The following is a 26,754-nucleotide window of genomic DNA, read 5'->3' as shown; positions in this document are numbered from 1 at the left end:
AAAACTGGGTGGTGCATATATATAACCACGTCGTCGTGATGAGTTTCACTAGTACAGGCACCCCCCACTTACGTGGGGGTTACATTGCAGGCACGCGTGTGCATAAGTGAAGTTGTGTGACGTGGGGAGCACCCTTTAAATGCCATCTCTGCCACTCTCCTCAATCCATACCGGGGGGAAAATGCTTTATCCAAAAATATCCACAACTAGAATTGTGGAGCTGGCAGGAGGGATGTGTGGGAAAGTGGTGGCAGCGGCGGCTGCGCTACCACACACATCAACTGTTAGGCGGGGAGGCTGAGCAGCATAAACCAAGTCCAGTCTCTTCAGGGCTTCCTCCACCTCCACTGATACCCTCTTCCGGCTCTGGGGTTAGTCTTTTCGTGAGCCACAAGAACTCCTTTCTGGTTTGAATCGAATTATTTATTTCCCGTCACTGCATGTATACGCGGTCACACGTGAGTTGCATGTCTCTTAGATGCCAGTGAACATGGGGAGTAACTCAAACAAGGGGTATCTGGATGTTTAGCAGTATAAATACTCTTCTTTGCCATTGTTCTCAGGTTAATTTTGGATGAATTTTATTGGGAAAGGGTGATTCAGTTGATTTTAACTTTTTGGATTCTTTAAATATCAACCTTTTAAACAGAGGTCATGTCGGTATATTCACATTGACCAGTGCAGCTTACAAATGCACTCTTGCAGGAAATCACCTAGGAAGTTAAGTAACTGAGACAAAGTAGTGTGATAGAAAGTGTAAGAACAGAAATTGATAAAATGTATACCAGTGCTTTCATTATATTCCAACAGTTTTTTTTCCTTTTTAATTTATGTGAATGCATATTTTAAGATATAGCTGCATCGTTTCTTTCTATACTAATTGCTTGTGGTTTGGGCTAAGAAATAGCAACTGTCCAGATGTTCTTTGATTCAGCTACAATACTTGGCTTCGTTTGTTGGGTGATATTCAGTGTTTTGCAGATAGATCTCAAAAGCACCTTTCTGAAGGAGGAAAATGTTTCCTCCAACAGAGGAAGCTCATCTGAACCCCAACCCAATGATATAAAGTAATTTCAACAAGTTGTATATGCTTTTAAGAGAATATACACACCATATTAAAGTGTATTTTGAGGCTCTAGACATGAAACACTTCAGGTGACTGGTAAATGAATAGATTTATCTGAAAAAGATTTGCCAAGAACTTTTCAGTATTTTCTCTTCAAAAGTGTTCTTAAAAGAAAAACTCTTAATATCTAGCTAGCCTATTAGATGCATTGTGCATCTAGATGCATTGAGCCCATGTATTCTTTTTGTTTTAATGTTTTCTTGGTATAATTTCCTAGCTTGGTAATTCAGGTGAAAAAAGAAGTCTTTGATCAAATAACTTTGTTTTTGTAAAGATCTGGCAACATTTCTTGCAGGTACCTTTTGATTTATAACCCTACAGAACAAGAACGCTCATCAGTGGTTTCAGTCTACGTGAATACACCTCGAGTTAAAGTATTGTCTCCTTCTGGAAGACCAGTTGTGGTCCAGCTTACCGCAGTATGGGATGGAGCTGCTAAAATAACATACGATGCATACCAGGCAAGCTACTTGTAATACCTCTACGAACTTGTATTGAACAAGCATGGGAATATTTTGTATGTGGGAAGCAGTAGTACAAATGACAAACAAAAAAGGAATTCAGTCATCTACAACTGTTGCTAGATAATGTATTTGGGAAATTTTTTAAACCATACAAGTAATAATTTTAACTTTGGGATTTGATTATTGTCTCCCCCTTTATAAATAGTAATGAGATGCCTATGCATTTGAGACTTGGAAGGTGCATAAAATTACTACATCATGTGTGTTTACTTGGAAGTAAGCTCACTTTAATTTCTTGGAGGTTGCTCCTAAGAAATTTTTGGGTATAGGATTGTAGTCCTACTAAAGCTTTCTTTTAATCCAGGTTATAGTTCCAAAGTGACAAAAAAATATCAATTTTTCATTTCAAATATTTAGTTTAATTATGTTTTTCCTGATGGTGAGAAGTCAGAGCAGAATGTGTAAGTTTGAAGTTAACAATTCTCTGAACATAAAATAAGTTATTTTGTTTGTCGCTCTGGAAAAGGAGAATCCAGGTTACGTTTCCTTTCAAATTCTCTTGGCTCTCCAATTTCATAAAATTCTGTGGAATTTCCACCAACATTTTTTTCCTGCTATAATCCTTATGCTTTTTGTAAGAGTTTCCTAAAAGTGAAAAATGAAAACATTTCCCCCCCCCCCCCCTGCAACTTCTGAAGTACAAGAAACCTACTGAGGGGATGCAGCTGTAGTGTTGGAGCATGCAGAAAATAACTGTTCTTGATTTCCCTTTCTGTCTCTTGCTTGAAATATAAGTAAGCGTCTTTACTTGTGTGAAACCACTTTAAGGAAAAGCATTGCAATATAGTCTTCATATAGTCAAGTAAGAGTACATGCAGTGATTAAAACAAGGATAGTTTGTTGCTCCAAAATATTTTTTTGTTGATTCATTGCTCCTCAAGTTTCTCAAACGTAGAAGAATTTGATTGCATCATTACCTTTGAATTTCTTAGAATAGAAGAAAATGAGGATAAATTGATGTAGTGGAATCTTTGACTGAACACAGTTTATTTGAAAGGCAGCTATTGTAGCTAATATTGTGTCCTAGGTTCTGCTTTATTGTAGGGAAAGCATGGATTTAATAAACTGAAAAGAATCCTGCTAAATGAGATCTAGCTCTCTTGAGTACCATTATTTTCACATGTCTGTTCATAACAAGGATGTTGGCTTTGATTAGAAAATAGTTCCTAGCACTGTTGTGAGTTTAGGATCTTGGTATAAGTCATCCTTTGGGGACCAAATAATTTTGTTTACACTTGGATGTCTGCTCTTGATATTGGAAAAAAATAACCTTTCTTTGCCTTCACTTAACAGATTTCTTTCTTGGTTCGTATTCCACCCTTGGGTTTTGGAGTTTACCAGCTGCTGGAGGGTCTGAGTTCTGAAGCTGCATTGGCAGACTATAATCTCTATCATAACGACAAAGCTAAGCTAGTCAAGCCCTATAGAGTTTTCAACGTTAAAGAGATACAGAATGCTCTGGATGAGATCATGCTAGAGAACTCTTACATGAAAGTCTGGTTCTCTGGGAATTCTGGGCTTCTTGAGGTATGTATATTTAACTATTTGAAAATATTTTGAGATTGAAATAATGTGGAATAACAGTATTATTATTATTATTATTATTATTATTATTATTATTATTTATTCCTTTAGAAAGTAAATACAAAAGAAAATAATAAAAATCACCGTGTCAAGATGGAATTTGTTTGGTATGGGACTACAAGTAACAGAGATAAGAGTGGGGCTTATCTCTTCTTACCGGATGGAGACGCCAAGGTAATAATAGGCTTGTGTTTGGACTATATTGAGGAAAGCAGGGAAGAGTGTATATACTGGCTTTGATCCAGAGGTACCATTCTGCTAGTGGAAAACTTCCCCCACTTTTGAAATAGATGTTGTGACCTCCCAGGAAAGCACTGGATTGAGAAAAGTGAGTCATGACGGACTGGGAAGAAAGGAGGATGAATCTCTTGAGAGTCAGTGCTCATTTAGCTATCCATTAGTGGTAAACTGGGATCTGATCAAGAACATTTTTATCACTTGTCGTGTTATATAGGTAACACTAAAAAAATATATGGACTTAATCCAGATATGCTCTTATTGGAAGAAACAGAGGCAGGGTGATTTTTGCTGGTTACTCCCTCCTGCTGCGGCCCCTTTGTGTTTCTTGAAAACAATACCCTTAAGGATTGGGAGAACTAGGTTGTAAGAGATGAGGTGAGGAAATCATGGTGAATTGTCTTGTACTCCACAGCTTCTTCCATCAATGGAAGGAAGCTTTCCATTTGTGGAAGGGCAACTGCACAGCCAACCTAAAATATTGAAGTAGATAGTGAAATGGGCCTTCATTTTTAACTGAAGATTAACTGCAGATACAAAACATTTTGGAAACGGGGATCTACAGCAGCATTGAGGAGCATCCAACCCACAGACCTAATTAGGTCTGGGAGGGGTCGCTGCTTGACTCATGAAGCCATTACCCCCTCCCCCAAACCACAACCACCTGTCCCAGGCCTCCATCAGATGAGGGGCAGGTGGAGATGTGGCAGCCAATGAATGATCAGGACCTTTGAAATGTGCTCCTGGTTGTGCATTTATAAGGGGAGGGGGCTTGCTGTCGCTGCCAATGACTGAGAAGGCCATCTCCCGGTTTTCTTGGGATTTCCAAAAATAAATATTCCAGTTTTATGAAAAGCTGTGCCAGAAAGAGGGAAACTATTTAATTAGCGATCAGATGTCGTTGAATAACAATTGTCCTTTGTTCATATAGCTCTTGGTTGAAGCTTGAGGGATCTTTTACAAGATAAATGTGGCCCAAAATCCATCTCTCTCATACAAAGTACGATTTTAACTTGGAGCTCTTTCAAGGCATTCCACGGATGAGGTGAAAGAGGATGTGTGAGGGACATGCTTCTTCCTACTTTTTGGAGCTCCTCTGAAGGGTCGCAACAACAGTGCCCCCCCCCCTTAAGCAAGACAATGAAATGTGAAGATTCAAAGTACTAACATAATTTTGCTTTTGTCTTTTTGCAGCCCTATGTTTTCTCTGATCCACCTATCATACGAGTTACACATGGGAGGATCTTTTCTGAAGTTACTACTTTTTTCCATCATTTGACACACACAATACGACTTTACAAAGTTCATGGTAATGTATTGTGAGCAAATCTAGCTGTGCAATTATGTTCCAGTTCTTTCAGGGTTGTGAATACAGTTGTGAATACAGTTGACTTTCCTACAGTTTACCATTTTAGAAACTTGTTAACTGCAGTGAGAGTTGTTCAGAAATGAACTCTTTGATCTGCTACATTTATTCAGCCTACTTTAGATTAATGTAATCCATTGTTTGTGGTGGTGCCTTTGAAAAGTGTTTGGGAACGTCAACTGGTTTCAACTAACAGCCTTATATATCTATATATCTATAGATATAGACAACAACAGCCTCTGCCAGGGACCCTCACTCAAGTAAAAGCCATGGGGGTGGTGGTTTCAGCATAAAAAATTTGCTGAAAAAGTCGGCATATACTTGAGTATATACGGTAAACATTATACAACCTTTAAAATATCCAATAGCTTCCCTTCTTCTCCTTCCATAGTTCATATTACAAATCATACTTTCCTGCATATTTTACTATAACAATTCAAATCAATTTTCCACTTTTACATCAATCAAATATTGTTTACTCTTTTGAATTTATCTTAATGCTGCCAGTGTTTTCAGCTGAATACAATTATTCTCCATATATTCAATAAATATTTTCCATTCTTCTTTAAATATACGTTCTTCTTGCTCTCTTATTCTGTGGGTTAAACCTGCAAGTTTCTCTTCATATTCTAACATCTAAAGTTCCAAGTGCTCTTTACAAGGGACCTTTGCTCAATTTCCATTTGGGGGCTAACATGTTGCATACATAAACAAAACTTTTCTGGCACCTGGGAATTTCTGTCTGGGTTATTCCCAACAAAAAGGGCTCTGGTTTTTTGGTGGAAGGTAGATCTAAACATCCCCCCCCCCAACTCATCATAAATAATTTCCCAACTCATTCTTTAATTCACACTACTTTTGAAAATCAAAGGAGAGCAACAAAGGTGGAATCAGTTGAATTAATAAATATATCATGTGCAAAAGGTGGCGTTTTCTGACATCTTTCCTTTGGTTGCAGTCCTCTTCTAAAGCAGGATATTCAGCTCTAGAGATTTAACCAATAGAAGCATCTATGAAACCCCTCTTTACGAGGCTCCTATTGAGCTGCAAATATATGTTGCACTTGACTGGTTCCTTACTGCTTAGGATCATGGGTTTGACTAGTATTTGGAAGTTACTGAATCTCATTTTATATTTAGGGCTTGAAGGCCAGTCCCTTGAGGTATCCAACATTGTGGACATTAGAGGAGAATACAATCGTGAGATTGCAATGCGGATTTCATCTGACATAGAAAGCCACAACAAATTTTACACTGACCTCAATGGATACCAGGTAAACGGCATGTGTTAATTTAAACACAGGGGTTATGTTCTACGTTTTAGATTAGCCTTTTTGTTAACATTTACTCCCATCTTTTATTGGAGTGGTGTTTTTTTTAAAAAAATAGTAACAATTTAAAAAAAAATTCTATAAACTGGATGAAAATCTTAAAATATTTATGTTATCTTCCCATCCTCCTCATCCCCTATTTTTTAAAAATTCCACTCAATTTTATCAGACATTAATGAAGAAATGCCGCCTTTTATCTCCCACTAATGATACCATGTCTGTCCCCATGTTTTGTCTCTCTCACTTACCTGGATTCCCAAGTCAGGACAGCAGAGAGGTGCTTCCATTCCCTTTAAAAGGGAGTTATCAACTAGCATAACCTGAGGTTGGTGCAATCAGTATGTTTGCTGATGAACCCACAGCCATGGTGGAATGCAGCAGACCTCACTCAGGCAAGCTCCCTGTATTTTCAGCAACATGTACGCAAGCTCTTGCACATGGTAAATTAGAAGATAAGGAGGCACACAGAAAGCAAGTGAATCTCAAAAATGATGAAGAGAAATAAAAACCCAGTTGTTAACCACCTTCTCTTATACCAGTTCACCCTTTCACTGAGATTATAATCTGTGACTTTCCTCTGGGAGCTCCCACAGATTTAGCTGTGTTGCATACAGATGTTTGTTTGTTAAAATATTAGTTAGAAAGATAACTTGTTTATAGGCTGTCATCAATAACTTGGTTTTAGGGAAAGAGACAGAAATTGGGCAAGCCTGAAAGTATAGTACAGTCATTCCTTGGCTCCCTAATACCTTGGGAGTTTAACATTTCGGCTCCCAGACAATCGAAAAACGGAAGTGAGTGTTCCGGTTTTCAAATGTTCTTTTGGAAGCAGAATGTCCGATGGGGCTTCCACAGCTTCCAGTTGGCTACAGGATGCTCCTGAAGCCAATCATAAGCCACACATTGGAAGTCAAATGTTTCGGAAGTCGAACGGACTTCTGGAACAGATTCTATTCAACTTCCAAGGTACGACTGTATTCAATTACCATTTAGCAAAAGGTTTTTTTCTATTTGTCTTATGTAAATTATCAATGAAATTTACTGAAGTCACATTTGTTAATTTAGATTCAGCCTAGACAGACAATGAGCAAATTGCCTCTTCAAGCAAATATTTATCCAATGGCAACAATGGCTTATGTCCAGGATAGCAAGATACGCTTGTCTCTTCTTTCTGCTCAGTCTCTTGGCGTTGCAAGTTTAAAAAGTGGTAAGTAACACTAGAAGGTTTTAAAGACTGACTATGCTGGAAAGTAAACCATGTTGTGGTCATAACATAGCTCAAAGGCCTTCAAGTTCCATGGAATTCTCCAAGGCTAATCAAGGCTCTATGAATAGTTGATAAGATATGTAGGTGCTTGCTGAAACATTAGAGGAAAAAGTAATATAAGTAGAGCAATGTTTATGAATATTTTGGACAAAAGATCTTGGATCAGGAGAGCTTTAAGACGTCCAATTTTTTATACCTGTTAATATTTCTATCCTTTATGCATATGTAGAATAATGGGTGGTCTGTCTTTTTGTATTAGCATGATTTTTAGATACTTTAACAGAGTGCTGAGTGGTGGATCCAAAATAAGACGAATGTTTGTTTTTAGGCCAATTAGAGGTCATCATGGATCGCCGGCTTATGCAGGACGACAATCGAGGTTTAGGACAAGGTGTACAAGATAACAAAATCACAGCTAATCTATTCCGAATTCTGTTGGAGAAAAGAAATGGAGTAGATATGGTAGGAGAAGTGTTACAAATAACTTGATTTCAGTTTCTTAAACATTAGCTTCCAAATATATGTACATGTATATGTATCATAAGAACATTTTACCAAGGGATTCTCCATATCTCTAATTAGTACATTAATCTTTCAGTTTTCCAAATATGGATTCACTTATGTTATTGAACCTGACTATGGTGTGTCATAAGGTTTTTCTGTTCTTCCCTGTTTTAGGGAGTTCATATGAAAGAATATGTTGCTATAATGTCACTCACTAAGTCCAAATAAATTCTGGTGGAAGGGGGTTGGGCGAAAGGTGATTATTCCATCTGCAGAACTGTAGACATCGGGCATCACTGTAAGACTCCTGTGGTTTGCAGGGGAGCACATGGGGCCTTCTACATGCAGAAGGGGGGGGGAATAGAAACAGTGATTGTGGTGGTAAAGGCAATGGGGACCAACAGTAGGCTCATTGTTGGGAGCGGGATAGCAATGACAATAGTTGAATATTTGGTCCTCTACTCTTAAGATGAAATATTTCAGCATCATGCTTTGCGTCATATGACTTTATCTACTATAGAGTGAAGTCATACAGATGCACAACTTAGCAAATTTTCACAGGGGTGCATAAAGAACATCCTGAGTGTACAAGCCAAGCTGCTTTAAATTAAAAGTATTTATTTATCACAGTCTTAAGTGGTACAGATTTGACAAAGATAAACACCATTCCAGTCTATGGTGTAGTCACAGATCATTATACTGGGACCCCAGGGAAGTCTGAGGTAGTAGCAGTTAAATTTGAAATCTTTATTAACGCTGCCTGAAAAGCCATAAATGGTGCTACAAATGTTGGATACAGGCAGAGTATAGCAGGTTACCTAGTTAAATGAGACACACAGAGAAACAGCCCAGTAAACCAAGAAAAGGGTACCTTTGTTTGCTTCAGGATTAAAAGAGCACACTGTTCAGTTATCCATCAGGAACCAGCATGACAGAGGGATGCAGAAGACCCCCACAGAGAGTATGGATGATAAAGAACCAGTTCCTTTGGTATATGCATATAGACCCCCAATAGATCAGCTAAGCACTCCCAAATGCTGCATAACCACTTCTATATGAGAGAAAGAGAAACTACACAATACAGTGGTACCTCTGGTTAAGTACTTAATTCGTTCCAGAGGTCCGTTCTTAACCTGAAACTGTTCTTAACCTGAAGCACCACTTTACCTGATGGGGCCTCCTGCTGCCGCCGCACCATCAGAGCACGATTTCTGTTCTCATCCTGAAGCAAAGTTCTTAACCTGAGGTACTATTTCTGGGTTAGCGGAGTCTGTAACCTGAAGTGTATGTAACCTGAAGCGTATGTAACCCGAGGTACTACTGTACTGTGCCCTAACAGTGCTGTGGCTTCTTTTGGCCGCTAGAGTATGTCTGTTTATGGTAATCTTTTGGGAGCACTGTTGACTTTAAAACACTGTTGGCTACCTATGTCCCAAATGCCATTTAGTTTTATTCATGGGTTCATTTATCAGCTTAAATGAATGCATATATGTTCAATGTACCACAACTGAAAATAGCTTACTACTATCTTCTTTTTTTAATAGAAAGAAGAAAAATCGACAGTCAGCTTTCCTTCTCTCCTTAGTCATATAACATCATCTTTCATAAATCATCCTTTGATTCCAATGATTACCTATGCAGACATCGGCATCCCATCGCTGTTGAATACCTTTTCTCCATTAATGTCATCCATGCCCTGTGATATGAATATAGTTAACTTAAGAACCATACAATCAAAGGTAAGCTTGAAATAAGTTTGAAATAGCTATTTCAGTATACTCAAAACTATTGCTTTCTAGAAAGCCCCTTTACAAGACTTCTGAAATGGGTCTCTGAAGAAATTAGTACAGTCTTAGCATCTTTTGCTCCTAAACACTATAAAATGTGCCTGGCATTATTGACACTGTTAATGATACTCTCTGGTGTCAAAGAGCAGTGCAGAAGTAAGTTTGAGAAGTGAGTAAGGGCTTGAGTCTTGATTACTAGGATGATTTATTTGAGATGCAAAGCTCCTTACCTACTTATAACAATGCTTTGCAACCTAGCTTGTGACATGTACTTCCATGAATGTAGATTTACAGATGCAGTCACTTCTTTTCTACACCACAAACAGAATTAATTTCTATGGGCAATAACTCTGCGTTTGCTACGTATGGGCTTTCATTATGTGAGTCTACTGAAGTAGAGAGTGATGAATGTCTGCTTCCTTATAGACCACAAACCATCATTTTTGTACAAGGAACAATAAAATTGTAGATTTCTCTGCCTAATGGTGCATATTATTGGAATGATAAACGTCAACGTATTTAAGACAATGTGAAATTACGAAATGTTGCAATCTTTCATTAGTAGCATTAAAATACTCAGATTTAAACTAGGCAGAGAATAAGATGAATTTTGGTAATCAAGAAGAACCAAAAGACTTTTCCAGATAACATTTGCCTCTGTTCTCTCTCTCTCGGCAGTAGCATCTTTCCTCCCCCCCCCCCCGCAAAAATAGGGAAGGTGTGATGAAGCCTTGTCATAAAATAGCCATGCTCCTGTTCACAGCGTTAAATAAATAAAGGGAGAAGTGTTCTTACACACGGGGTGGATAGTGGGCAGACTTTAGAAAAACAAATATTTTAAAGCAAAAGCCTAACAAAAAAGCAGACAATCTTGCTTAATGGACAACAGGTAGGCATGCTGAAATTCGCTGCCGTATTTGTTTTGCTATCATTAAAGGGATAGATGATACGCCAGAAATGTACTTCAGTGCAGGGCACAACATACTATTGCCATAAGATATGATGGTGGCCACTAGTTTTAATTGGCTTTAATTAGACAGCTTCATGTAGGCTACTAGTCATGGATGGCTCTTTGTGTAAATTTCTCTAATGGTGTTTTCTGTATCATTTAGTAGCTGACAGCATGGGTTTTGAGAGTTCCGCTTCAAAAAAATGTACATATTTTGCACACCTATCATGTATTCCCATCTTCTGCCTTTTAGAAGAGCTGTTGTATGTGCCTGCTAACATTGTAGGCTCCTGAATCCTTTAAAAAAAACCTAAAAAAGCTTAGACACTTACTTTTTGTACAATTGTATGTACTGTTTTAGTTATGTGGGAGGTTATTTTGCCTGAATTTCTTGCTTAGTTTTTAGTGCCACTGCCAAGTGAATCTAATGGTATATAAAGTAACAGATGCTTTGTTCGTCTTACTGAGCTGTTTATTAGCCCATAACCTGCTTCAGATAACATCTGTATTCCTGCACACATGCATTTTGGGATATAACTGCTATGTATGCCAAAATCTTCTAAGTTTTAGTATAGTAATTAAAATTATGTATGTGACTGAACCTGTTATGGCCATATAACTGAGGTCTAAAATCATAGCAATAATCAGTGAAGTTATGCAATGTTGGGCTCCAGAGTCACTTGTCAATTTCCTAGCAGTTTCAGTCACGATTCAAAAGTTTGTGCCTCTGGCCAGACTCTACAGTTCTTTCCTCCTCTCCCCACCCCCTTTGCCCACAATTTCTCCTTTTGTTTTGCAGGCAGATTCTGGGCCGTCTGAGGAAGCAGCCCTGATCGTTCACAGGAAGGGATTTGATTGTAGGTTCACAAGCACAGACCTGGGCCTCCACTGCTCTACAACTCAGGGAAAGGTATTCTACAATATTTTAGATGTATTCATACGGTTGTAGAGAAACAAGTTGGCAGAGATTGAGTCGGCTGCTTTTGATAATGGCTTAGAATCATAGAATCATAGAGTTGGAAGAGACCACAAGGGCCATCGAGTCCAACCCCCTGCCAAGCAGGAAACACCATCAGAGCACTCCTGACATATGGTTGTCAAGCCTCTGCTTAAAGACCTCCAAAGTAGGAGACTCCACCACACTCCTTGGCAGCAAATTCCACTGTCGAACAGCTCTTACTGTCAGGAAGTTCTTCCTAATGTTTAGGTGGAATCTTCTTTCTTGTAGTTTGGATCCATTGCTCCGTGTCCGCTTCTCTGGAGCAGCAGAAAACAACCTTTCTCCCTCCTCTATGTGACATCCTTTTATATATTTGAACATGGCTATCATATCACCCCTTAACCTCCTCTTCTCCAGGCTAAACATGCCCAGCTCCCTTATCCGTTCCTCATAAGGCATCGTTTCCAGGCCTTTGACCATTTTGGTTGCCCTCCTCTGGACACGTTCCAGTTTGTCAGTGTCCTTCTTGAACTGTGGTGCCCAGAACTGGACACAGTACTCCAGGTGAGGTCTGACCAGAGCAGAATACAGTGGACCTGCTCAATTGGATTTTCTACCTTCTTTCCTTGCAGTAGCAGGCTCTTATACTATGCCACAAATCAGTCCTGAAAGTCTCTTCAATTTAAGAGACGTCTCCCATGTTGCATGACAAGGGACTGCTGCTTGAGAAACACAAGCCTGCAGTTAACTTAAGTGAGCAGAATTGTAGTGCCCTGCTCACCTCTGCATAGTTCCATGCTTATTTCAGATATCGTGATGTTTTGCTGGTGATATATCACGATTTTGAAAGCCAGATATTGCCCAGCCCTCACACACATTGTGATTTGTAATATATTGCCAGGTTATAAATATTATGAAACGGTTTTCACGATGTGAACTTCAAGCCGGTTTTGGACGATATATCCATATTTCGCCCAGCCCTAGTTAGAATCTACTTACGAGGAACTCAGTTGGAAAATCATTAAAGAGTGAAGTTAAAATTCATGTCCAATTCTGTGTTATAAATAATGATCTTTTTTTTTACTTCTCCAGCTAAAGGTGCACAGACTCTTTAACAAGTTCCATGTGGGAAGTCTTATACCTACATCCTTATCTTTGATGCATTCACCTCCAGATGCCAGAAACATTAGTGAAATCAGTATGAGTCCTATGGAGATAAACACATACAGAATTCAGCTGAGATGAAACTTGACCTTTAGAACTCAAATGCTAAAGAAGAATCTGCAACTTTTCTCAAAGATTGGTGTGCAATAAGAAGCACATTTCTATTCCAGCTTCTTGGATACTGTGACAGTACATTCACTCTAGAATTTATTTGATCTCCAGCACAGTAAAAAGCCATGATGCAAGCAAGCAACTTTACCATTAACAAAATGCCAACATCAGTATAAGAAGTGGAAGAAAAACAAAGGATATTTTCATTGACATAGTGAATCTCAGGTTAAATGTTAGTTTATGGCTTCTAAGTTTATGATTTTTGTGTTTGAAAGGTTGGGACTGTTGATTTTTAAATAGTTTTCTGATCTGTAATTGGGTCTTAAATAATTACATATTGTTGAAATCCCAGATAGTACAGTCTGGAATTAAAACCCTGAATATGCTCTGGCAAAGCTATTGTCCAAATACTTGTAAAGACTTCTGTAAGCGACAGTTACAATTTTGTTCCACATGGAGTCTGCATTTATCCCACTCTAGCCGTAGAGTGAAATCCAAGAGCCTTTGAGAAGTGTGGAAAATTATAATCACTTGTCCTACCATCTTGAAGTGGCAGAAGTTAAAATTCCGGAATTTTAGATTCATCTTTCTTGGAAATGTCAAACAAACGTCTGTTTCGTTACTTGACACATTGGGATATGTGCAATTACTCCATTATGAAGAGTAAAGAAAGTTAAGTCTATAATTTCATGAATACAAGATTTTTTTACAGAACATTTGGATACTAATGCTCTCTGAAAGCCTTTTTCTATTTCAATATTTCAATATCAAAATAAATGTGCCTTATTTTTTGATACATCTTGTTACTCTTTTGGTGTCCATGTAGTGTTTTTTGGGGGGAAGGGGGGAAGGACATTAAAACACATATTTTTTATTTGACAGTGGTGGTTACATTCCGTTCTCCTGCACCAAATTTGTTCTGGTGGTGGTGGTCTGAATGCTCTAATTGAATGTAGAAAATGATGTAATGATTTAAAACAATGGAAGAATAAATAATACTGTAAAATTCATCTATCAGTTAAACTGCAACAAACACATAAATTTAAAGGTGTGCAAAAGCTGCCTTGCCATGTATATTGTAGCAAACAGTGCATTGAGAATCATGTGCCTATATTTTTAAAATGTCACTGTAAAAACTTAAATGTCCATGCTTATTTTGCTAATGTTTGTTACATATTTCTGAAGATGCTATTCCTCAGTATTTCTGCCTCCAGTATTTTACACTGAGTTCTTGAAGCCATGGGGATTTAGAAGTTCCACTTCCCTAAATAAAGTTACTGTTTACTATTAGCAACCAGTAAAGGCTGCAGTCCTATAAACACCTAGGGGCATGTTCCATTGAACCCAATGGGACTTGCTCCTGTGTAGACATATGTAGGAATGCACTGTAAATTGCAATTCTGTATGATTCCAGTTCCTTTAACCTTCACCTTTTTTTAAGTTTTGCTGATACATAATTTCCTCTGAAACTAATATTTTAATGGGGGAATGGCTTTTATAGCCGCACATTTTTGTACTGTAGCAATCTGATCTATGCCATGTTGATATCCAGGCACATTTCCCATCTTGATGACATTAAATTCTTTTATAATTTTCATGTTTTGAAGGCATTCTTCAGAGGACACTATATAGATTCCCTATTTCATTTTTTGCATTCACACAATTTCATGTGAACTGTTGGGAAAAAATAGTACAGTGGAAGAGTATTAAGAAGCTATAAATGAATTATTTTATGCAATAAACATAAAAAATGAATACTTTTTCTTTAGATGAAATCCTTAAATGCCAGCAGAACATTCCTGTAACTACTTCTTCAGTTTTATGATGTCCATAAGTGGGAAATATTTACTAGAAGCCTCTAATTGTTCTTAAGGGAGTAAAAATTATTCAAAAGGTTAAAATTCAGAAAAATAAAAAGATGCAATGAATTGTAGTCTGTTTACTTGTAAAACACGCTTCCAAATAATGTTTCATGTGACTAAACCTACAGCCCAATCTTACAACATGTTCCCTCAGAAATCCTATTGTGTAAGTCTACATTAAAATGCATGTCTACTTGGAAGTTGCGTTAAATGGGACTTACTTCCTTGTAAGTGTGTTCAGGATTGCAGCCTAAACTACTTAGTTAGCAAGCATAGGATTGCAGCCTATTTTTTTAGTGTGGTGTAGTGGTTAAGAGCGGTAGTCTCGTAATCTGGGGAACCGGGTTCGCGTCTCCGCTCCTCCACATGCAGCTGCTGGGTGACCTTGGGCCAGTCACACTTCTCTGAAGTCTCTCAGCCCCACTAACCTCACAGAGTGTTTGTTGTGACGGAGGAAGGGAAAGGAGAATGTTAGCTGCTTTGAGACTCCTGAAGGGGAGTGAAAGGCGGGATATCAAATCCAAACTCCTCTTCTTCTTCTTCTACTCATTTATTTTTCATCGGCTATACAATCATGCCTGAATGTTCCTTAACCAGCAGACGTTTGTATTAAGTCAAAATAATTCTTGTCTGAAAGCTAATGCCTTCTGAGGCAATGGCAATTAATTCAATACAAAATATAAAGTTGTCAAAATTGCAGTCCAGTTCATACTAATCTAAGGAAAGATAAAAAATCAGGATTTACTGTTTTTATTCCTTGCATTTCCTGTGAACATTTTCCAAACTTGTACACATTTTTAATCTCAGTTTTGATGCCCATATATGTTAAGAGCAATTTATGTTCATTTTTTAAAAAAAAATCAGTGCATTTAAAGCAATCATGTAACCTGAATCTAAATTTCTTGTTGCAGGAGTTCCACCATGCTAAGGATTTTTAACATTCCTTTACATTGTGTCTAATTTTTTTTCATACTGTCCCTTGAAGCCAGCTGATTTAATTGGAAGGTTTTCATATATATATATATTTCCCTAGGAAGATTTTATATCTTTGGGGGCGGGGTGTGTGATGCAAGATTGCTAATAAAAAAAAATGTGATAACTTTTTTGTCGAGCTGCTTTGATCACTATTTTAGAGATAAAATGTTCAGCTCTGGCTTTCTCTGTTGCAGTAAAAAAAGGTAAAGGTAAAAAAAGGTAAAGGGACCCCTGACCATTAGGTCCAGTCATAACCGACTCTGGGGTTGCGGCGCTTATCTCGCTTTACTGGCCGAGGGAGCTGGCATACAGCTGCTGGGTCATGTGGCCAGCATGACTAAGCCGCTTCTGGCGAACCAGAGCAGCACACGGAAACGCTGTTTACCTTCTCACCAGAGCGGTACCTGTTTATCTACTTGCACTTTGACGTGCTTTTGAACTGCTAGGTTGGCAGGAGTAGGGACCAAGCAATGGGATCTCACCCCGTTGCAGGGATTCGAACCGCCGACCTTCTGATCGGCAAGCCCTAGGCTCTGTGGTTTAACCCACAGCGCCACCCGCTTCCCTTCTGTTGCAATAGTATTCAATATAATCCAAAGATTTCCCTGTTGCCAAAGCATCAGTTTGTGTTGGTCTTCTGTCTATGCCAATAAGAGTGTAACACCAGGGCTTACCGTTAGGAAGACATGATCCTTAGATTATGGACTATGTGCAAGATCTTCGCAGTAACCAGAGAACCTGGAATACCTCATCTAATTCTCTTTGCTGTATAGACTCCTGATGAGTGAAAATAACTTACAAAACCATATACATCCTAACTGTTGGACACCATTTATGGCCGGGGGGCAGGGGGCTGTATCAACTTAAAGGCTTAGTTGGAAGTATAGTTGGTTGATTTCAAAATTACTGCAGATCATTCAGATACAGGCAATGACCATTTTTCACGTGATCAAAGCATTCGTGACCATGCACTCACACATCGCCACAAACCTGGAAGTGGCAGGAAAAGGGCGTAAGGGGTTTATACAAGCTTTGCTGTTGCACGCGATGACCCAGAACACAACCCCTGTGCAAATAGTGCAAGTAAAGTGGTGTGCCAATCTAGTCTTAATACAACAGCTATTAGTGTACCTTAGATTTCAGAATGTTAACCTAAATTCCTTGCTTGGGGTAGCAGGAATTCTATGCGGGCGGGTGGGGACGGTGACAGAAAATAGGCATAGGTAAAATATTGGGCTCATAACAGAAGAGAGAGCAAATCAATACATCTTAAAAGTTACTATGTTTTAAAGTTAATAATAAAAGGATATTTTCTTCAAAATGGCATTACAAATAAATCAGTATTCTGGGCTTAAAGTAAATAAAAGGATATAGCCTACCCTGTCGCAGCAGCCAGGGAGCCAGGCCACCATGGGCGAATGAAAGGATGCAACAACACTTTGGGATTGAAAAATGGCCACAACTTTGTTTTCAGTTGTAGGTAAACCTTGGCATAAGCACTGGATGTGTATCCCTCTCGACTCCCAGCCCGGGGGTCTGAGGCATGACAGGGTCAGTTGGGGGGAAATGGGACCGCGACAAAATATGTGTTTACACAAATGGTCCCCCCTCCCCAGGCGCTGAGGGAATCTCTTACGGCCCTCCAGCCACACGCTTCTGGCTTTACGGACAGAGGCTTTCCTCAGTACCCCTCTAACGGGGTACCTTGTTATCGCCAACTGCCAAAGTTGTTGCTATGAGGAAGGTGGAAACCTGATATGCAGGGAAAATTCCTTCCTGGCTCTGCAAAAAACCGAAACCATTAAAAAAACGATAGCTAGGCCGCTGACCTGGAAAGAAAAAGGTTGCAAAAGAGGCATGATTAGAGGGTGGGTTGGGCTGGGTGGGTGATGTGCTGGGCCAACTGAGCTGCTGAGAGCAGCACCGGCCTGTTTAAATGCCCCGGAGCGGAGAATTGACCCCCATAATTGTGGAATACATAGAGTATGAAGTGGCTCAGGTCTGCTTGAAAAGTTTTTACAATTGTTGAAACGTTGCAACAAATCTTAATACTTTCAAATGGCAACATCATACAAATCTTAATCAACAAATCTTAATACTTTTCAAATGGCAACATCATACAAGGAATTTTCTCCCTGATGCAAATTGAAGACTTAGCTGCTTAACTTGGGTTTTTGAAGCATGAACTCCAATTGGAATTTGAGCAGCTGTTGTTCTTTTTTTCTTCTATATTTGGTAAGAGCTTTATTTTAAGATGTTTTTAATTTTCTGATTGCAATTTTTGTGTTCAGCGCCACAGTTTCCCGCTAGGAGAAGAGCAGTATAGAAATAAAATAAGAACAGCAGTTGTTTGCTGAAATATTCTCATCTGAATTTTCTGCTGGCCTAGTATGCTCTTACTGTTTCCTGAGCATAATTGCATAGAATGAGTTGTTATTACACTATTACAGCCACATTTTATAGAAACGTTGCAACAAATCTTAATACTGTCCCACTGAAAGAAATTTCACTCACCCGCCAACGATTTGTATTGGATAGTAGTTGCCATGACAATGGGCCTGGTCTTCCCTTCTCGGCATTTGTTCTGGCTCTCAGCATACCATGCTTAGCTCGTGTTTTCTGCTCCAAATTTTCTTACAAAAGGAGTAGATAAGATAAAGCTAATAGAAGATTAACAGCAAACATGATAAGGAAAACATGTCGGATGGTAAATTGTCTTCAAATAAAAAGGATGTTGTGTACTCTGAATACAAAACGCCTTGAAATCTGGATTGCATGGGCAACCAAGCAGCCATTTTCTACTAGAGTACCCTTAGTGGGATTTTGGGTTCAACTCCACTGGGCTCCCTTTTGCCAGACGAGGGAGGTACCACTTCAGAAAAGATTGTGGTGGTTGCATGACAATGCTCCAGCTGCCTCCCTTGACATTCCCAGGTCACTCAAATGAAAACACAGGTGAGCCAAGAAAGGGACAGCTGGATGGAAGCAGCTTAGAGCATTAAGCAGACATGCAGGGCGGCTGCATAAAAGGGAGTGTTGGAGGATGAGGATCTAAGACATTGATGAGTGGAAGAAGCAGGTGTTGGAAGAGGGACAAGGGCAAGACAAGCAAGGGAGGAAGAAATCTGGACAGGTTAGAGCCAGAAAGGTAAGAGATTAAGTCGGGGGGTAACCTCCAGTGGCAAGCCAGAATAGCATGGGCAGGTGAATGGAATCACTACACTGTAGACCAGTGTTTCCCAACCTTTTTTGGGCAAAGGCACACTTGTTTCATGAAAAAAATCTCGAGGCACACCACCATGCCAGATGGGGAAAGGTCACTTTTTACTTATGTAAAATAAAAATAAAAAAATAGTAACAGCATAGAAGGTAATGGTTAGGCTAGCATCCCTCTTCCAAATATGCTAGGTTTTTATTTGCAGGGACTGTTCTACATGGGAAAGCATTCAGCACTGTCATTCTCCCATCTGCCATCTGAATTGGTACTATTCTGGGTCAACTTACTCTGCTGCATGTGTAGATGAAAATGGCACCAAGTGTGGGGGAGGGGGCAGAACAGGTTTCAGATACAGGATATTAAGCATACACGTACTTCAGATTGAACTGGTTGCTTGCTTTGCAAGTTTTCATTTCCCAAATGACTGCCTTGGCAAGCGCAATACCTACCAGGCTCAACGCCGGCCTCGCGCTGCCGCTTCCCGCACTCTCAAGGACCCGGGAGGAGGAAGGCGTGAAGGGAATCCCGAAGGCGCGAAAACCTCGCGCATGCGCAGGCCTTCCGCCTGCGACAGCCCAGTAGGCCGGCCGAAGCGAGCGGCGATGGGATGTGGGAGGGAGCTCGCTCGCCACCCCGCGTGTGCCTATGGGGCACGTTACAGCCCCGTGACGTCAGCGCCACGCAGGCAGCCAGGCAGGCAGATGGCGAGAGCCCCGCGCTGGGCGGCCTCTTCTCGCCGCCGCCGCCCCGCCTCTCGCCGCCCGACTCGCCCACCTCCCTCCCACGGCACACCAGGCAACGTCTCGCGGCACACTAGTGTGCCGCGGAACACCAGTTGGGAAACACTGCTGTAGACATTTAGGGGTATAGGTAGGAAAGTCCTACACCTTGGAAATAACAGAAAAGGGGTCATGTGATGAGAAAAAAATTGCCAGGCCTTTGAGGGAAAGGGTCCCATCCAGCATTCTCTGAGGCTAAGTTTGCAGGATCCTAGGGACCGAAAGATTCTGACACTTTTGCATACCACACAAACACACACACACACACGTGTGAGTTTCTTCACCTTGTAAGTAGGATTGTCAGAGAGGTTTCTAGCCGAGTTTCTATGTCAAGCCAGTTTTCCACATGGGTAGGTTCTATTTTTTTTATTTTTAATGAGGAACATTCAGTCATATTAAGCCCCACCGGAAACAGTACAGTCCTGACACTAGTTTACAAGTTCAGGATTAAATTCTAAACACAGCAGGAGCAGCACTTTGAACACACAAGTGTTTACAACTCACTCAGAAGTATGTTTTGTATCGGTTCATTTTAAGTCTGCTTTCCGCAAAAGCAGAGCAGCAGCCATAATGACTTCTAAAATGCCACCTCTTGATAAATGTGAGCCATAAGTACCATGGCTTCCACAGAATGAGCAGTAACTTTCCCCATCAGCAAGGAAGTGCAAGTTTTGAGATTAGTTATGCATTAAACAATCAATTTAGGGACACTAATTGGAAAAAGGAAGACCTTGAAATAGAAGTCAATTTTTAAAAAGAAACTTGATTAGACTAGCTTTTCTACCACATTTGTCATTCATTTTATCAAAGTTGGTAGGTAGACTGTTCGTTAACCATACAAAAAAAGAAAGATCGGCAAAGGAGGCCTTCTGGGAAAGCTTTCAGTATAAAAGTGTACAGATAGGAACACAGAGTTTGAATAATATAATTGAATAATATTTATAATATTACACAACTGCATTTGTATTCGTATGAAAGATCATACAAACTTTAGCCTATCGAGTTACAAAATGCAGCACTGAATTGGAACAAGTGTTCAAACTATGGCTCATTGGATATGGCTAATTTTCCAGAATACTCCATTCCTTAACCTCCACCCTTGAAAGTAAAGCAGCAAATACACCCTTAAGACAGGTAAGCAAAAGACAATGGAGAGATTTTCCCATTTCCTCCCTCCTTGCAGAGAAATATTTGAGGTCAATTTGGGAGAGTCAAAATGGCTTCAGGATTGCTCTCCTGTACTATTTCAGACGCTTGGTTTATATATTTATATATGTGTTTGCCTTGTACATTTATGAACGTTTATTTTATATTTGGGACCTTAGAATTCTTATAACAATTAGGACTGTGTATTTGATTTTGGATGAAGTAGGTTCAAGTCAAAGTGACCTGCTTTCAACATATTTGGACTTGTAATGACCTAGGTCCAGAGCAGGCAAGTCCTAAAGTTTCAGAACAGCTTCTGAGCCTTAGAAAACTCATGCTGTTTCTCTGGCCCATTTGACACAGTTGTGAAACTTTCCCCAAGCTGTCCATGACTGGAAAATATCAGGGAGAGGAAAGGGAGACACAGGAATGGGATGTGAGTCTGTGACAGACAGTTCTAAATTTCCATCTGGGAATGACTTTACCAGAGTACTCCTTTTATTTGCACCAACTGAGGATGTTTTTTCTTTCAAGAGATGCAGAAAGGATGCAAATGGAACACACCAGAAATTGTTTGAGTTATTTTTTCTGCTCTTTGCAGAGTGTGGCTGGTGAGGTTGTGTGACTTAAGTTTCTTTCAGTTCCTTCCTTATTCCAGACCAACTTTGTCCTAAAATCCAACCCCTTTCACCCTACATATTTTTCTCTGCTTTTCCTATTGTATATTTGTTTCTGTCTTGACTCTTTAGTCTACAGTGGTACCTCGGGTAAGTACTTAATTCGTTCCAGAGCTCCGTACTTAACCTGAAACTGTTCTTAACTTGAAGCATCCCCCTTTAGCTAATGGGGCCTCCTGCTGCTGCTGCGCCGCCGCCGCGCGATTTCTGTTCTCATCCTGAAGCAAAGTTCTTAACCTGAGGTAATATTTCTGGGTTAGCGGAGTCTGTAACCTGAAGCGTATGTAGCCCGAGGTACCACTGTGCTGTTGTTGTTGTTTAGTCGTTTAGTCATGTGCGACTCTTCGTGACCCCATGGACCAGAGCACGACAGGCACTTCTGTCCTCCACTGCCTTCCGCAGTTTAGTCAAACTCATGCTGGTAGCTTCGAAAACACTATCCAACCATCTCGTCCTCTGTCGTCCCCTTCTCCTTGTGCCCTCAATATTTCCCAGCATCAGGGTCTTTTCCAGGGAATTTTCTCTTCTCATGAGGTGGCCAAAGTATTGGAGCCTCAGCTTCAAGATCTGTCCTTCAAGTGAGCACTCAGGGCTGATTTCCTTAAGAATGGCAAGGTTTGATCATCTTGCAATCCATGGGACTCTCTAGAGTCTGCTCCAGCACCATAATTCAAAAGCATCAATTCTTCAGCGATCATCTTCTTTATGGTCCAGCTCTCACTTCCATACATCACTACTGGGAAAACCATAGCTTTAACTATACGGTAAAGTTTCTTCCCTTTCCTCACACGGCCCTAGTAGCATTACCTGTTGCCCTAAACAGGCTTGCAATGTCCTCTATGTGGTCACAGCAGCTGACCAATGGCAGATAACAAAAGAACCATGAGCTGCATCAGCTCCATTGATGTCACTACAGCTCTTGCAAGTCTAGGGTAAGGCAGCTGTCTAAACATCCAAGAACAACAAAAGCTTCTGTTGGCCAATTGCAGCAAGAGAAGTGAGGTTAGTTAGGAAGAAAGTTTGACCATGCTTATGGCCAATAAAAACCAACAGGCTATTCACTACTAACGTATAAAACAGAGGAATGAAAAGGGGAAGTGAGACAGGGAGAATATCTCAGAGTACACTTCATACAATGACAGTATTCTGCAAGGCTCAACGATTCATTTTAAACTTGCTTGCGAAAGTGTCTGCTTAAATGCTCCTGTTAACTCATCTGAATGGTTGTTAATCGGAAAAACTTTGAAAAACAATATTTCTCTGTATAGCTCATATTCATCCTCACCCATTAGATGCTCAATTAGCTGAAACAAAGCTTAAATCATATGCCAGAGGCTTAATTTAATTTGCCCAGCCTAAGCAGCTAACCATAGCAGTTAAGCCTGCATTTTAAAGAAATTACTATGGTGTAGTCAAGCAAAAAAACTATTAAGCACTAGAAGGCTATAGGCAAGTTAAAACTGAGCTTCTTATAAGTTCTAGAGCAACAGGCACTTGACGTGAGAATATTTGTGCACTGGGCATAATCTATTAGGAACTTCTGCAAAACTCCTATCGAATTAAACTTCTGCAAGTGCATAGACCGCATAGTAGCAATCTACTTTAAATAATGTAAATATATTCAACATCCCCCCCATCCATGTGCCCTTAAGATACTATCATAAAGGAATATTTTTATAGCATAATATTCACATAGATAAAGCAGATGATCTAATCAGCAAAACTCAGCATCTTCATGGCAGCTTCGGTCCAAAACTCTTCCATTCCTATGGACAACCCTCTTGCATTAATAATTTATATTAAAGCATCAGTTTCCTGCTTCCATCTGTTGGTCACACTGAACTTTCAATGAGCATATCCAGTATTTACCGTATTTTTCGCCCTATAGGACGCTCCGGCCCATAGGACGCACCTATTTTTTTTTGGGGGGGGGGGAAATCAAGGGAAAAAATTGATTTCCCCCCAGGTTTGCGCAGCCACCCCCAAGCTAGAAGAGGGAGACGGAGCACTTCGTCTCCCTCTTCTGCCTTCAGGGACAGCTTGGCCCGCTATCCCCCGAGCTTGAGGGGCTGGCGGGGGGGGGGGGGGGGGAGAGAGAAGCAGGCTTGCTTTCCCCCCCCAGCCTCCAGACCAGATCGGGTCGGGGAATAGCGGGATGGCGGCGCTTTGCCATCCCCCTATCCCCGGAGCTTGTGGGGCTGGGGGGGGGGAGAAGCAGGCTTGCTTCTCCCCCCCCCAGCCTCCAGATCGGGTCGGGGAATAGCGGGATGGCGGCGCTTCGCCATCCCCCTATTCCCCGAGCTTGTGGGGCTGGCGGGGGGGAGAAGCAGGCCTGCTTCTCCCCCCCCCCAGCCTCCAGATCAGGTCGGGGAATAGCGGGATGGCGGCGCTTCGCCATCCCCCTATCCCCCGAGCTTGTGGGGCTGGCGGGGGGGGGGAGAAGCAGCCTCGCTTCTCCCCCCGCCAGCCTCCCGATCAGGTCGGGGAATAGCAGGGTGGCGGCACTGCGCCTCCCCGCTGTCCCCAGCTTTTGGGTGCAGGCTGCTGCCCGCAAGCCTTGCGAGCCCGCGGGACATCCCGCCGGGCTTGCAAGACTTGGGATAGCTTCCTGAAGCCTGGAGAGCGAGAGGGGTCCGTGCGCACGGACCCCTCTCGCTCTCCAGGCTTCAGCGAATGCCTGCATTCGCCCCATAGGACGCACCCAGATTTCCCCTTCATTTTTGGAGGGGAAAAAGTGCGTCCTATAGGGCGAAAAATACGGTAATATATCATTTAATCATAGCTTCTCGGACAGATTCTTCCTTGCAGGAATTCTCTCCCTACATCGCATTCAGTGCTAGAGTAGTTCATCTAATCTAAAACAAAAGCAGTAAACCTTTTTTTACAATAAAGATCTGTAATCTCAGGATGGATCACCTGTGACTGGTGGGAAGGGCTGAAACTGGGCTAGTTCAGAGCCACCCCACTGCCAGCCCTGTTCTCTATCCCTCCTTCTCCGCACAGTGGGCTGCCAGGGGACGGGCAGGTCATTTTTGCCAGAGGTCTGAAGCCATCACTTGCAGATGGATTTCCTCCTCCCTCCTCCCAGTGTTTCCTTTCAGCTCCTCCCATATTTCTTCTCTCCTTCCAGGCTTCCTCCTCCCGGTTGAAATCAGGCTGCTCATCCCTGGTTTAAACCATAGTCATTATGAGGACATTGACAGGAACAGAGAGAGATACAAACAACATGGGTTGTTTGATGCCCGGTGTTATAGATTTGGGAGGGGACCCCCACCCAAACCCTAGAAATTAATAAATTGTAGATTTTGATTAATTGGGATATGGATGAAAGTACAAGCTGCAGAAATGTGCCAGACAAGGAATCCCTGGGCTGCCATACGCAAACCAGCTTTGCTGACCTAAAAAGGTAAAGGTAAAGGACCCCTGGCAGTTAAGTCCAGTCGCAGACAACTCTGGGGTTGCTGCGCTCATCTTGCTTCACAGGCCGAGGGAGTTGGCGTTTGTCCACAGACAGTTTTTCCGGGTCATGTGGCCAGAATGACAAAGCCGCTTCTGGCGCAGCAGAACACCGAAACCAGAGCACTCCCCGCCATAGTGGTACCTGTTAGTCTACTTGCACTTTTTGGCATGCTTTTGAACTACTAGGTTGGCAGGAGCTGGGGCTGAGCAACAGGAGCTCACCCCTTTGTGGGGATTTGAACCATCGACCTCCTGAGCAGCAAGCCCAGAGGCCGAGTGAAGAGCAAATCTGTCAACATGACAAAAGGGGTTGATGGGCCATCTGCGAGGAATCCTTTGGCCTGGGGAGACAGATGTTGCCAAGGTGATACATTGTGTGTTTGAAGTGACAAGAAAAGAAAGTTCTGAGCAAGGTGTTCTGGGAAGAACAATGGAGAAAAAAGTTGGGATCCATCTTGGGTAGGCTGGCTAATGGCTGGCAGGGAGAGATAATAATAATAATAATAATAATAATAATAATAATAATAATAATAATTGATTTATACCCCACCCATCTGGCTGGGTTCCCCAGCCACTCTGGGCATCTTCCAGCAAAATATTAAAATACAATGGTTCATCAAATATTAAAATCTTCCCTAAACAGGGCTGCCTTCAGATGTCTTCTAAAAGTCAGATAGTTGTTTATTTCTTTGACATCTGATGGGAGGCCGTTCCACAGGGCGGGCGAGAAGGCCCTCTGCCTGGTTCCCTGTAACCTCACTTCTCACAGAGAGGGAACCGCCAGAAGGCCCTCGGAGCTGGACCTCAGTGTCCAGGCAGAACGATGGGGGTGGAGACGCTCTTTCAGGTATACTGGGCCGAGGCTGTTTAGGGCTTTAAATGTCAGCACCAACACTTTGAATTGTGCCCAGAAACGTACTAGGAGTCAATGTAGATCTTTCAAGACTGGTGTTATATGGTCTCGGCAGCCGCTCCCAGTCACCAGTCTAGCTGCTGCATTCTGGATTAGTTGCAGTTTCCAGGTCACCTTCAAAGGTAGCCCCACGTAGAGCGCATTGCAGTAGTCCAAGTGGGAGATAACCAGAGCAGCTGCACTGCTGTGTGGGACAAGCCCCTCTTGAAATGACCGTGCTGTAAGACCTGGACTCCCTCATGCAGACTGAAGGTGTAAATAGGTAAATAAACCATATTTCTTAAAGCTGTGACAGTCTCTGCTGTGTCTCAATTCTCCAAAGGAACACAGACCCTGAGTGAGTGCATGGAACCCCCGGGAATATTGCAGAGAGTGGGCGCGGCACCCAACCTTCGTGACCCCACTCTACTCTTTCCTATTAACATTTGATAGCTATATTGCTTGTTGATGATAAATGCACTTGGCTCCCTGAAAAGATTCATGAAAATGTACAATTCTACAATTGACTTCCTACCTCCTGCAGCTGCAGAGAGGCAAATGTGAAATATTTTTCTAGTCAGTCATTGCAAGAGTAATTCTTTTGTGTCAAAAAACAAATACACACATGCAACACAAAAGCAGGTTGCCTTCAAAGTCTCCAAAAGCTATTCTGAGAAATCATTCTTTGCTAACACTCAAATTACCCTGTGGGGAAAAGGCACCGAATGTTTAGCTAGTTCCATTATTGTCAATGAAGTCATACTGGAGGCTGGGGAAGAGCCCAGGGGGGACACTACACAATGAAATGTGTAAATACAGCAGCAGGCATTGAAAAGCTGTGATTACAAACCGGAAAAC

General features: G+C 41.3%; 1 protein-coding gene and 1 long non-coding RNA gene across 2 annotated transcripts in view; one reads left to right on the top strand and one right to left on the bottom strand.

The window, feature by feature from the left end:
- MAN2A1 (mannosidase alpha class 2A member 1) overlaps positions 1–14,817 on the top strand; it is a 57,380-nt gene extending 42,563 nt beyond the window's left edge. The window contains exons 13-22 of the mRNA XM_083464413.1: positions 1,422–1,587; positions 2,944–3,177; positions 3,286–3,408; positions 4,666–4,780; positions 5,977–6,110; positions 7,233–7,374; positions 7,763–7,896; positions 9,483–9,677; positions 11,474–11,584; positions 12,707–14,817. Coding sequence (XP_083320539.1) covers positions 1,422–1,587; positions 2,944–3,177; positions 3,286–3,408; positions 4,666–4,780; positions 5,977–6,110; positions 7,233–7,374; positions 7,763–7,896; positions 9,483–9,677; positions 11,474–11,584; positions 12,707–12,859 — 1,507 coding nt within the window. The 3' untranslated portion in view covers positions 12,860–14,817. The remainder of the gene's footprint in view (positions 1–1,421; positions 1,588–2,943; positions 3,178–3,285; positions 3,409–4,665; positions 4,781–5,976; positions 6,111–7,232; positions 7,375–7,762; positions 7,897–9,482; positions 9,678–11,473; positions 11,585–12,706) is intronic.
- On the bottom strand, positions 6,244–10,992 carry LOC310688379. Its single transcript, XR_014516910.1, has 2 exons — positions 9,265–10,992; positions 6,244–9,041 (listed from the first exon to the last, which is right to left on the bottom strand). It is a non-coding gene; the product is annotated as an uncharacterized lncRNA (long non-coding RNA).
- Positions 14,818–26,754: the final 11,937 nt, after the last annotated feature.

The sequence above is a fragment of the Podarcis liolepis genome (genome assembly GCF_965112155.1).
Source record: "Podarcis liolepis genome assembly, chromosome: 11".
Classification (NCBI taxonomy): domain Eukaryota; kingdom Metazoa; phylum Chordata; class Lepidosauria; order Squamata; family Lacertidae; genus Podarcis; species Podarcis liolepis.
This window is presented reverse-complemented; position numbering and strand designations above follow the sequence as displayed.